The sequence below is a fragment of the Buteo buteo genome, chromosome 2 (assembly GCF_964188355.1).
Source record: "Buteo buteo chromosome 2, bButBut1.hap1.1, whole genome shotgun sequence".
Taxonomy (NCBI): Eukaryota; Metazoa; Chordata; class Aves; order Accipitriformes; family Accipitridae; genus Buteo; species Buteo buteo.
The window spans coordinates 6,820,237-6,833,700 of NC_134172.1; the positions used below are offsets into that span (position 1 = coordinate 6,820,237).

Genomic DNA, 13,464 nt, shown 5'->3' on the forward strand with positions numbered 1-13,464 from the left:
CCTCTTGTTTTTATCTTTCTACAGCCAGTAAAAATATTTTTTTCCACATTACGGATCAGAGTTTCAGCATGAGCAGGGCTCCCAGAAAACATCTAAGCGGGAGGGCAAAGAGGGATAAAAAGCATAATTAAAACTTGGGTGTTTTCAGATAACTCTGAGTATGAATATACAGTGTCTGAAAAGAGCAGAGCAGTAGCTGAGTTAAATTAAGCCAGAGGTTTTTATCTACCCTATCTTGTCTTCTGCATGAGCCTTGACTCTTCACAGGTCTGTTTATCACTTAAAACCCTTAATGTTAAGGGCTTCTGGGTGACTTGAGTCTTGTGCTAACACTCTGCACAAGGGCAGGAGGCACCTCCACAACCGTTCCTGGAGAGCAGCGGTTCTTTTCCTGCTGAGGGATAGCTCAATTCCATTTAAGATGACCAAAATAAAGCTGAAGGGAAATGTGAGTAGCATGTGCAATGCTGGCATTTTGCAGAAGGGTAAGTTTCATCCCAAAGCGAGAATCACCTGATGAGGAATCACATGTAGGCTGGACCAACGCCACAACAGTGCAAACAGCTTCTGTCAAAAGGCTGTTGACAGCAGAGCTGGGCTGGTTGCTTACTACAGTTCATTCCGCTTTCCAAATGTTTCGCAAAACAGAGGACAATATTGTGCTTGGAAGCATGGTGTATTTTTAGGCAGCTTCCAGTTCTTTCAGGTACTGATGTTCCTGATTTTGGGCTATGCGGTTTCCTGTAAACAATTAATTAATATGACCACGATGCTACTTCCATTCGAACAGTGTAGAAACAGGTGCAAGAACTAAGCTAAACGGATAAAGACAAATAGATTACTTACCTGGAAGAGCCAGAATTAATTTACCTTTTAATTTGCCTGCTATCCCCAGGCACAAGCAGCAGGATATAGATTTGCAATTTTAGTGTCATGAAGGTCTTAGACTCAAGGTGGGTGAGTTGCTTAGAGTTTACTTATTGGGTGTCCTGATCCTGTCTCTGAGTGAATATTAGTTCCTCTGTGCATGGTGGGGCATCTTCAGAGCTCTGTAAATTGGGCCAGCATCCAATTCACCTTTGCTTTGGATTTAAGATGACTCAGAGTATTGGTTTCCTCCGCCCGTATTAACCTGAGTACAATGACAGTGCTTCAGTGCCAGGGTCAGATTCTGCTGTGGAGTTGTGCCTCATGCAGATTCCTACTTGGTGAGACAAAAAAACATCGACTGAGAGCAATAAAGTGCTCAAGGTAGAGAAGGTGGAGTAACAACACAGTAAGGTTCCTGGCACCTGGGAAGAAAAGCATCATAAAAGTCCCTCCACCACATTTTAGTCTCCAGGTCATTTTTTATTTTTAAAGGTGATTCCGCTTTCTTCCCAGCCCCATGATGGAGACGATGGCACAGGACACTGTAAGGAGTGAAAGAAGAAAATATAGTTGCAAAATTGCAATAAGAGAGGCAACAGCTCTGCTGGGAGGGTCTTGGATAAAACTCTTCACTGAGTGAAAAGAAATTTGGGGGTCTTGGGAGGGAGTGGGGAAGATGTATGGAATAGTGGCAGGAGATTCCCAGTGGGACATGGGCTGGGAAAAGAAAAGCATAAACGCAAATACTGAATGTTCTCATTTTCTTTTTTTTTCCAGACATTTATAGTACTGAACAAAGGGAAGACAATCTTTCGATTTAGTGCCACTCCTGCCTTGTATATACTTAGTCCTTTCCATCCAATCAGAAGAGCAGCAATTAAAATTTTGGTACATTCATATCCTTTCTGTTGATTTCCTTCCTTGTGTACTTTATATGGTTTTTAAACACAGATGGATGGAAGTCAGAAACCATTTTATTTCATTAAGCTGTTTTAAATCTTTTGGTTGAATTTGCTTGCACAAGAAGAAATGCATTTGAATTTTGCATTTGTTTCACTTTACATTGTTATGTGAGCTATGAAAATGACTATATTATACTGCTGGCATCAGATAATGTGAACTGCACTGGAGACTCTGGTGAGTTTACTCAGGATTAAAAGGTGCGAAGGGCCTGATCATGTTTAGTAAAGAGTCAGTGGAAGAAACTGGGTGTAGTACCTTAGAAAGAAAGGGAACCAGGAGGCTGGAATACACCTGGGGACATCTACACTGACGGAGAGTTTTGCTACTGAGCACTTAAGCAACCTCTCCCGTAAGACTCTGTGACACCATATGCAGGTGCAATTTAATTTTGAACTGCCTCAGAACTGATTTTTTTTTTCTCTCCTGAAACAGAACATTTAAAAAATTGTTCTGCTGCTTTTTTAGTTTGTTTAGTACAACGTGTTATCCAGCTAGGAATGAAAGCACAGGCTGGCCTGCTGGACCTTTTGATGGAAGGGTGATGCCTGATTTCCCTAGTTCTAGTTCTGAAGTCATGCAAGATATATTGCAGTGGTTGGTTGTGGCTTGTTTTGTTAACACAGCAACAGAAACATTATATTCTGACATAGTCACATCTCTCTGGAAGACCAAACTGACCCAAATGTTCAGCTTTGTGTGAACATTACTAAAAACACACCCTTGTTCATGAGTTGCCTGCTTTCTCTACGGTTCACATGAGAGACCTGGCAGCGATAATTCAAAGACTCCACATGCTGCTGTGATGATTGTGTGATGTTTTAGTGATGGAAATCCCTCATCTGCAATGTTCACGTCCAGCACAGACAACTAATAAATACTAAGCAGGTAGTGTCTTAGAATCATTGGTTTATGATAAGATTTCAGGCAAAAAAATAAAGAAAGAAACCAGATTCCCAGTGGTTGTCCATACAGTGAGAAAGAAAAAAAAAGTGAGACTATAGATATTCCAGCAAGAGGAAAAATAGGTGAAGCTTCTAGTTACAATAATTCTATGCAAAAATGAATATGTGATATCAGCCAAGACATTATTATGGTTACTGAGAGTACACCATAGAATTTTGCAAAAAGATTTTCTTACGGACCAGGTTATATGTGCAGGCAGTGCTGCGCATACTGCTGCATACCCAGAGCCCAGCAGTGTTTATTAGGTACAATTACATCAGCACAGACTTGCTGAACTTAATTGAGGTCAATGAATTTGTGCAGGTATGGCTAAGAGAAGAATCTGAAAATTGAGCTTCTTAGAAAAAAGTAAGTATGTATGAATATTGCCTCCAGCTTTGGAGGCCTGTTCTGTCTTCTGCTCACTTTCTTCTGCACTGACTGGTGAAGCCAAGAGGTCACAGGTATGTGTAATACACAGGAACTACATGCCTTTGGCAGCAGTCGGCCAAAAGATAAGTATGCAAGAAATCCTGAGCACATTACTTCCAAAGATAAAGACCACAAAGGAGTGAATTTGAAAGATATGTCAGGAACAGAAATATGGTCAGATAAGGAGTGTAAAATCTGGGGAATGGAAGGTCACGATGCAAAGAGCATTTTAGTGCCAGAAAGACCCAAGTTATCACCTTGCATTGATAATGTCAGGAAATCCAACAGCTCAATCTTTGGCAAGCACGGGCAGGAGGCAACAGCTCTAGTCCCAGCGAAACAGCAGTGGAGTTCCTGCATTAGGCACTGATTTGTTTTCTGTCGATGAAGACCTTTCACATCAACCTGAAACACAAAGGCCAATTGGCTGAGCAGGCAGTCAATATCCCAGGCAGAAAGGAGCCTGAATCGGCAAGTACTCAAGCAGATAATATCACAGACATGAATCTGGGAACCAGATCTATTGTCTTGCGTGAGTGTAATCAAGCAATCTTTATTTTCCCCAGGGCAAAAGCCAAAAAAGAGCATTAACAAATGGTGCCCTGTCACGGAAGTGTCTGAAGCAACTTCTTTAGTAGATGCCATATTTCCATTTCCAGTCATTGAGTGTACTGTAAAGGCCAACAGTAGAACAGAATAGAGGACAGAGTAAAATCGTCCTATATAGGAGCTGTGGGGGTCACATTTCTTGGTTAAGTAGCTGTATATGGAGTTCTTCCTGTGAGACTTCAGGCAGGATAGATCCTGTAAGTTCACTGCTCATCCAGCCAAGCCTGATTAGTCTAGGCATTCAAAAATACACCTTTCCAAGGGCAAATAACATCCGCAGCCTCCTAGCAATGTGAATTACTTCAATTAACAACATATCCCTAAACCTCTTCTAGGTAATTTTGCTTCTTCTTCGGAGTCTAGGTGGCCTCATGAAAGGACCATGGCCCAGGCTGCTGCCCAGAACAAGGTCCTGGTCCGATCCTGTCACAGAGGACATGGGGAGTGTAGGTCCGCATCCCATTGAATGAACACTTTTTGCCTTCTGCATCATTATTAGCTATTATTAACATCTTTCTTTACCATGTCCACCTATTAATAAGATTAAACCATTGCTAACATTTCATTGATGCCTTATGCTTAAAAGACTCCTCTTAGTTCTTTTTGCCTGCAAGCCAAGGACCATTCTGTGGTGTCCTTAGTTTCTTCGAGCCCTTTGCTGCCCTGTATAAAATAGATAGCAATTGCTATTCCTAGTTTTTCTAGCTATTATAGATAGTTGCTCTCAGTTTGCCACTGATCCAAAATGGGGTTTTGGCCAAAATTACCATCCTTGATGCTAGAATTATGGATACTGGCCCATTAAAAAAAAAAATCTTCTTAAAGAATTTCCAACCTTCGTTCTTATTTTCTGCTTGCAACTTTTGTCCCATCTGATTTTACACACTTTCCTCCATAAGGGAAAATGAGACCTTGTGAAGCACCAATTATATGTACTATTGATTGGGACTAACCTTTGCTTGCACATATTATATGTAATTTGGCAATGATCACTTAAAAAGCCCCTAGTATTCAGTCTGCTAATTAACAATTATCCATCATAATGAGGACTAGAACAGAAGTATGCTGTGTTTGACTCAATATCTTTGTGCTAGAAGATAAAATTTATAACTTTGAGAATCGGTTTGCGCAAAGCCTATTCTATAACTTCACATTGGAAATAATAGGTTTAATTTATTGCAGAAAGGATCCTGATGAGTAGTTTAGTATATTTGGTTTGTGGTCCATAGCAGAGTCCAACCCATACTTCTGGATGCATTAGCCATGTCAACTCATGGGTCAGTAGGCTTTCAAAAATTAGAATTAAAAGCAGTTCTAAGACAGGTAACAGACAATGCTGCTAATATAGCTTATCTCAATTTCATCTGCTTCACTTTGTCCTTTCTGAGTAGATCATCATCACTGACCTTTTCTAATGCAAACAATTGCATTAGCTTTCAGGTCAGAATGCTAATTTTAATTCTGTAGGAGTTTCTGTTTTCTTTTTTCTTTTAACACAGGTCTCTGACTTCTGTGCATAACCAGCTGATATGTTTCATTCTTTTATGTTCTTTGTAGTTTTCAGCTTGGTCATGAAACTCAGTTTGAATTCATAGTGTGTTTGATGTCCCAAAGCTGACCCCTTACATTTTCAACCTGTGTTCTCTGGTGTATTGTCTCCGGTGTTTGGATAAGAAAGTAGTGACACCTGCCTATAAGTGAGCATCTGGGAAAGCTGTTAGGTTCAACTTATACACAAGGAAACAGGGATGTATAAATCAGACCAGTGATCCTAAAATGGGTGGTTATAGAGGAATGTCTTTCTTTGGAATTGGAGTATAGTATCTGTTTGGCATGGCCTGAAGATACCACTCTGTTTTACTGTTGTTGTTTACATAGCATTTCATAGCATTTCACTGTAGTTGAAAAAGTAATCCAGTGTTTTCTAGGCTAGCTGCAGCTTACAACCTAATTGTGTTAACCAGATGGACACAACTTATCTCAAGCTGACGTGAGAAAATGTGACTGGAAATCAGATATCCTTCCCAGTCCTTCAGCAGGAGGTGTTGGTCCAGAAGTGGAAAATGTTTGTGAGATGAACAGTCCCTTTGAGTTCAATTACTGCTTTCTGCAATGGCGCTGTGGGATATGCAGGTTGGTTACTACCAATTTAACCTCGTAGTTGCTTATGTGGCCCATTGGAAAACGTTCCACTCTGTATTCAGCAGAGATTTTGGCTCTGTGAAAGGACAATTTTCATGCAAACATTTCAGGACATATGTTTGAAGTTGTATTCTTTGATCACTATTCTCAAACAAAAATAACACCAATGAAATCAGTAAAGAGGTGAAAAAAAACCCTCAACTTATTTTTTTTCCTAAAGAAGACAAAAGAAATGTACATTTGGATGCTACCGTTCTTCACTGGGAAGGCTCCCAGCCTGTTCACTGAGTTGTAGGCTGTTTTCCTTTGCCTTTTCTTCTGTCCACTTAAACTCATTAGTTAAACTTTCTCCAGTAGCATGGGACCTATTATTTATGCAGGAGAATCCCATCATGTTTTGTAATTTTTTTACAGAAAGTGGCACGTGCTTTTAGGAGAGCAGTTCAGTGAACTATGTTTTCAATTTCAGGAATTTGATTTAGGGTGCTCCTTTTTGTATTTATGGCCTCAGCTTAGCAGCTAAGTGCATGGACTATACACTTGGGAGGTTCGGTTTAGCCTCCAATTAGGGAAACTGGTGCCTCAGCTGAGGCAGTCAGCTTTGCAGACCAAGACTGCATATTTGCCAAGCGGGTTTGCAGACCAAGCCTTAAAATTAGTGGTCTGAAACTCATATTAGCTTTTGGTGAAACTTTATACTGAAAGCGAGACCTCAAGCCCATTAGAGAGATTAGAAAGACCAGATTTATAACTTGCCCTACTGCCTGAGAAATGTTTCAGGATGCAAAATAAAATGGGAATTTGCAGACACAGGTTTTTCTGTAGATACTTAAATGAGACTAATCCCTCTTTTCATACAAAGTTGTGCACCTATGCACATTGTTATCTGACCAACACAGCTGTAAATTTGGGGTATTGTATTTTCAGAAGACTGCAGAGTCAGTACATTTGTTTACTATATAAAGTATGTATAAATGATGTAGGCAAAGAAAAAAAAAGCAGAAGAGGTTCCTTCATTTTTTCTATGTTTATATAATTGTTTCCTTATGCACTTGCAAACAAATGTTTTTAGTCCTTTTTAAGCAACTTGCAAGTTATGAGTGAGCTGTCACCTCTTGTGTAAATGACAAAAACTTATGAATTCTTATAACATATGCGTTGTTTTCCTTAATTCACTTATTTACATTGTTCAGTATGTTTATTATGTGCACTATTTTAACTAATTGTGTCTTCATGGCACAATCAGAGACTCCGCCATGGAATAAATATGTTGAGTAAGTATCCTTTCTGGTTTACAGCTGCCCTGTCCTTATCTCGTCCTTCCTCTTCCATTTGTTACATTCTTTTCATCTTGTTTGCTTTTGTCTAATTTCTTTCCAGTAATACTGACCATAGTATCTGTCCTGACAAAATGTGTTTTCCAGGTGTTTGTTGCCTGTGAAACCTCCCTTAGTAAGTAAACTAACAATTTTTAGTCTACCAAGCTCACACCTATTGCTAAATGCACCTGCTATGCTACATCTGAATGAAATCACATATGAGGACAACTCCATTTGAAACTGGGCAGCCTTCCACAGTTCCCATGCAAGAGATTTGATGGTTGGGTGCATTAGAATAGGCTGATGGAGTTTAAGTTGAATTATTTCAGAAAACACTTCCTGGACATACTTAGTGCTGTCCTTAAACTGAAACTTATTGGAAGCAAAAGTTTCTTTCAGACTGAGTGCATCATGAGAAGTGTTCCCCTGGAATTGTTGGTAGGCATACTTTATGAGCAAGCATAAAATTGTCTGGGAACACTTTTATGAGGTTCCTGTCTTTTTAGCTTGTCAAACCTTCAGAAAAAATAGCAAAGATATCACTTGAAGGTTTTTTGGTTGGATTTTTTTTTTTTTCTTAAATTTATTTAAAAAGAGGCTAATGGGCTTCAGGAAGCCCCTTTCATTTCTTTAAGTTGCTTTAAAATATTCTTCTTAGAAACAGATACCAGATGCACAAGCTAATCAACCTACAGTGCATTAAACAATTATTTTGGCTCATTGAACCAATCAGAACACACTTTTTATTTTTGACTGACATATGATAAACACAGCCATCTGCTGCTCCATAGCCTGGTGTTTGGTCTACTCAAGGCTGTAAGGAAAGACAATAAAATGCCCTTATTTTAGGTTTCATAAAATCATGCAAGGCACATCTTCTAGGCCATAAATTACTAATTATAGACAGCACTGAACCAAATATTTCCTCTGATCACAATAACATCCTAATCCCAGGTTGTTTCATGTATTCTGTATAGTCTAGTACCCCCGAGTATGTCTGTGACTTTCCTTTTCCCCTGACGTTGTCCTTTTCCTACTGAAAACTGTCAGACAGTACCATAGCCACGTTGTATTCAGCTGAAACACGGACAACTCATCCATGTGAGTCAAAATTTGGTCAGTGGGTCTACAGCTGGGAATTTGAACATTCTGGAGGAAAATGATATCAAAGTGCTTGTTGTGTCTTCCGTAAGCAGGAAAATGTGGATGATGTTATCAGTGCGCCAAGCAGGGCATGCAAGAAACGTAGAGCAGAAGTGCAAATGGGCTCATGTAGCATGGAGTAAATCTTCCATGTTTCCTCTTCTCCTGTGTCCCTTCATACCTCTCGGCTTTTCCTCCTCAAATGCATAGAATGAAATCCAAGGCAAGTACTTTTGAGGAGCAAAATAACTCAAGGAACTGTAATTGAAATTGATTAATATTGGATTTGGAAAAGACACATTAAATCTGTTTTGTTCTGCTGTTCCAGAGACTCACAGGGGATACAAGACTAACCTCGTGCAAATAATTGTCCTTTAAAATATTTTCCTTACCATTTTGGAAAAAGAAATCAATTCAACTTCCTTCCACTAAATTTTTTTTTAAAATCCTGACTCCTGTTGTTAAAGAAGCTGTTCAGTTGCTGGAGGACTTTGCCCCATCCATTTAGAATTAGATGATGATTATACAATCAATTAAACCATCTGACATGCTGAATAAATACAAGTGCTTTATCATTTTAATGAGCTTATGTACCGTTAAGTATTTTTTTTAGTTCTTTGCATGTGTTTTCTGCATGTATTACTGAATACACATGCTTAAAGAGACTATCACATGGGTGACCTATATTTGAAATACCAGAGCAAAACTGAATAGGAGCCATGAAAAGTCGGATACAAGATAATGCTTAGGTGTATGGTCAAAGAGGAGATGTAAGAAACATTTAATGCCTACTGTTGCACAAAAACTGTTCTGCTAATCTCCATTTTAAGATGAAGCATACTGAGCTTTTATAACATGTGTAACTAGCTCTACTGTGTGACACGATGGCAGGAGGGCGTGAGATTTGCCATTATCTGTCTGTATGCCCAGTTGCAGATCAGCGGAATACAGCTAGAGAAAAGCTTTCCTTTTTATGCATAATGAAGTTCTTCTTTATATTACCACCTTTAATTGCTTACATCTTTTTTTTTACTAAACAGAAGTCCCAACTGTTATAATTTTTTTGTGTGTGATGGCATGATTATAGCTACTGATGTTTAGGGACTGAACAGAAAACTCAAGCTAGTGTTTCCAGTAAAAGCCTCTAACATTATGACTTACCAGATTTGTGTTTTATGGGATTTTAGGTGTTTTGGTTTTTTTTAATAGGCTTTGATATCATCTGCATCTTCATTTGGAGAAAAGGGGTAGGGAATGCCAGTGGTGGATACTAAACTTTTATTATTTTTATTAAGATATGGCCTAGAATACCTAGTCCCACTGGGCTAGGTGTGTGAGGTTGAAAGATTAAAAAAGAGGTGTTGTATGCCCTGAAGTATGTCTCTAATGGTAGGTAGAGCCCTGGGTGAATGTTATAAGTCAGATACATTACTGTCCTCCACAGAGAATTTGCTGAATTTTATTACAAGTACCATCTTTATTACAGAAGGTAAGATGTATGTTCTACCCAAGATCATCACAGTCAAGAGACTGTTGGTAACAAACAATTTATCTTATTATGGGGAAAAAACCACCCTTGTGTCTTTTACTGTCAAGCAGGTCAAAATTACTAGAGATAGTATTCGGGTGGGAGTTGTTTACTCTTTTTCAGTGAGGGCAGTCTGTTGTTTAATTCTGAGGGCTGGTGTGATTTACCATGGATAGTGAAACACAAGGGAAGTTGCAGGAAGAATATTCTTTTTAGCTAATGAAACCAAGTGGTGACATTTTTTAACCTACTGTCCTTCAAAATGTCCTGGGCAGGAAGAGATGAGAGGTATGAATGGAACAACCACCCTCGTTCAAATTAGAGAAACAACAAGGAATGTGGCATAATCCATTCCTCTTTCACTGGCGGTGGCAGACAGAGCTTCAAAACATAGCACAGCTTAGCAGCGTAGTATTCATGCTTGACTTAATGAGTGAGGATTCATCCAGGTACACCCTCTGGTGAAAATTATCTTCATCCTGTGGCTGTCGTGAGCACTTTCCCATTTCTTACGTGTTCTTTGGTCCACACGTGAAGCGGCTCATACACAGCCCAGTGCTGCAGCCGTGACTCACATGAGCAGCCCCAATGGTTTGGGCAGGAGTGTCTCGTGTGAGTAGGACTGGGTTGAGTGTGCCTCTGCCGCTGCTGCCGTCTACTGCTTATAATGCTCTTGCTTATCTTGGCTACTTTATTCCCCAGGTACACTTTCACTGGCATTTACACTTTTGAGTCATTGATAAAAATATTGGCAAGAGGATTTTGCATGACAGAATTCACCTTCCTTCGAGATCCATGGAACTGGCTGGATTTCAGTGTTATTGTTATGGCGTAAGTAGCACTCCCTTATATTTTTCAAGACAGCGATAAGCAATAGAACTTTTTAAAAAATCGGCTGTTCTCTTTTTTCCCACTCAAATTGTACTGAAAATGAGAAAATGCTGAAGTGTATTAGGATGGAGGTTTTTTTTCCTGAGTGGTTTCTGAGGAAGAAGTCAGAGGGATTCTCAATTCTGTTCTCTCAATTCACTAGACTATTTTGGAGAAATTATCTACTCTCTGTCTGTGCTCCACAGAGAGAGCTGTTTGTAAAATATCTGTAATAATACTTTAATACTTGCCTATCTAATGTAGTTTTGGGAAGCTTCAGACCCCTGTATAGAAAGTGTTATAAGTGTGACTGAATACCCTTGTATTTAAATCCCTATTTATACTCTATCTATCCACAGCACCACCAAAGCTGTTTTTGCATTCTTAACTTCACAAACCTTCTTCGCCCTGAAAGTAATTACTATTTTACTACAATAGAGAATTAAATTAAAGGCCTCTGAAACTTGTTATATACCTTGGGAATAGAAACTTTTCCCCCAATATGATATTCCCCTTCAGCTGCATACTTCTACCTAGATTATTAGAGTTCACTCAGGACACGTGGGGTTCTGGTGCGTTGAAGGAGCTGATGGATTTGTGGCATCTAGACAGCTAAAAATACATGGGGGTAGGGGAGCAGTCAGCCAACGCTTGCAGCGGACACAGGGTCAGCCCAAGCTCTGGCCAAAGGCAGATGTCTGACACCATCGGTATCTGCAGCTGAGCTAGAAATCCAGATTTTCTTCACAGTCGAAGAGGAGAGAAAAGCATGCAAAGAGCACATGTCATCTTGAAGTGCAAGCTAGTAGAGATGCCCTGAAAGGTCCCATTTCCTTATCGTAGAAGGATTTCAGCTGACCTCCCTGTATTTTCTGCTTAATGAGACCTATATTCTGTTCTGGTTTTAGTTTAGTTCTCATTGCCATCTTTAAACCTCATAATTCACAGCGTTATGTGAGATGCAAGCCTGTTAGCACTGACATTTGAGCTGAACTCCTGGGCCCGTGATATTTGAATGGAACCAAAACTGGGAAAAAACTTTCAACCAAACTTAGTTCAAACACCAATGAGGGCCACTGCAGTTGACAGCACAACTCTGGTAGGGTGCAGGGATCAGGGCCAATATCCAAGGAGCATCTGGACGATGCTCTTAGTTGTATGGTTTAGTTTTAGGTAGTCCTGCAAGGAGCAGAGATTTGGACTTGATGATCCTAGTGGATGCCTTCCAACTTGAGATTTGATGTTTCTATGATTCTGTGATCCTCAGCAGCATTTAGCAGAACAGCATGAAGATGTGTAAAACCTATGTGGACTTCATCCGGAAGACTCCCATTTATTTTAGTAGGCTTTGGATCAAAGCCAGCCCTAGGCCAGATCCTGGTATCTGTTACTGCATTCCTATGGATTTGGCTGAACTGACATCTGGCCGTCGTGATAAGCTTTTTTTAAAAAAATGCAACGCAGATGGGGAGGAGCTTTTGGAGGTCAGCACATATTAGGTATTTTTCTCAGATAAACTTCTCCTCAAGTGGCGCTAAGTGCAATTCTCCTGCAACATTTAGAGGCAGACAGAACGACAAGCGTCACCCGCCTGCTCTCCCGTCCATCAGGCAGGTGGTAAAAGCAGGGTACGAGAGTTCATCGGTTTGTGAGTTACGAGATGAGTTTATTTGCAGGTCTCTGAATTCAGCACAACATGGAGAGTTTCTGTGCATGGGTTCCCTCTATTCTGCAAGGAAGGAGGTTTTTGAGAGTGAGGCAGAAAGGAACAGAGAAAAGGGCAAGAGGACTCACAGCCTTGGCAATGCATCTGCTCCACCTCATCTTCTCAGCTCAGGCGGAGGTTGGGGCATCGCCCCCAGCTCTGAAGAACTCCTCTGGTTCTCATCTCATTTACTGGCACTGAAACGCAAGTCTGAACAGTCAGGTCTGGATATCCCTTAAAGTCTGTCCACATCATCTCTGGGTGTTTGGGGCTTAGGGAGCTGGAAAGATGTGAAGGTTTGCACAGACCTTGAGGTGCAATTCACTCCCTGCTGGTAGGAAGCGGGATTTGGTGCCCAGAGGTTGTGGGCTTACACGTCTTTTTTCTTTTCTAATTCTAGACTTGAATGGCCACTCAGGGCTCCAGCTCAAGGATTCATGAAAACTTCCTTAAGGCTTATTTAATGAGAGGCTTGGGTGTCTGTGCTTTCTTTCCTAGTTACATTTCAATTTTCTTTCCAAGTGGTATTTCGTCTCTTAGTTAGAAGATCCTTAAAAGAGAGGGGCCAGCAACTGTGAAAAATCAAGCTTCTAAACATCAAATTATAGCAGTGGCTGTGCTCTTCGTAACTGGTACCTGTCCCTATTGTTTCTTACTTTAAGGCATATTATACTAACATTTTTCAAATAGAAAAAAAAAAGAATTGGAATTCTGGAAGACAAAAGAAATAGAAAAGTGTTTTATTGAGCCTATAGGCAGCAGTGAGAGAGTTAAAAGTGAACTGCAATATGATCTTCATATGTACAATGAAACCTCCTTCCCAAATATGCAAGCAGCAGATAGTACAGAGTGTTGGATAATGGACTCTGATATGATTTATCCTTCATATAAATCCAATTTGCAAGTAATTTAAAGTAAGATTGATCACACAGGTAACCCTG

General features: G+C 40.0%; 1 protein-coding gene across 6 annotated transcripts in view; it reads left to right on the top strand.

The window, feature by feature from the left end:
* Positions 1-13,464, top strand: part of LOC142038847 (sodium channel protein type 5 subunit alpha-like) — a 217,149-nt gene that overhangs the window by 41,581 nt on the left and 162,104 nt on the right. For 5 of the 6 annotated variants that reach the window (XM_075044726.1, XM_075044717.1, XM_075044735.1 and 2 more), the window contains exons 3-5: positions 1,648-1,765; positions 7,142-7,232; positions 10,651-10,779. In XM_075044726.1, the coding sequence (XP_074900827.1) occupies positions 1,648-1,765; positions 7,142-7,232; positions 10,651-10,779 (338 nt within the window). Of the gene's footprint in view, positions 1-1,647; positions 1,766-5,820; positions 5,950-7,141; positions 7,233-10,650; positions 10,780-13,464 lie in introns of those variants that run through there. The other variant, XM_075044763.1, reaches the window with a different exon arrangement.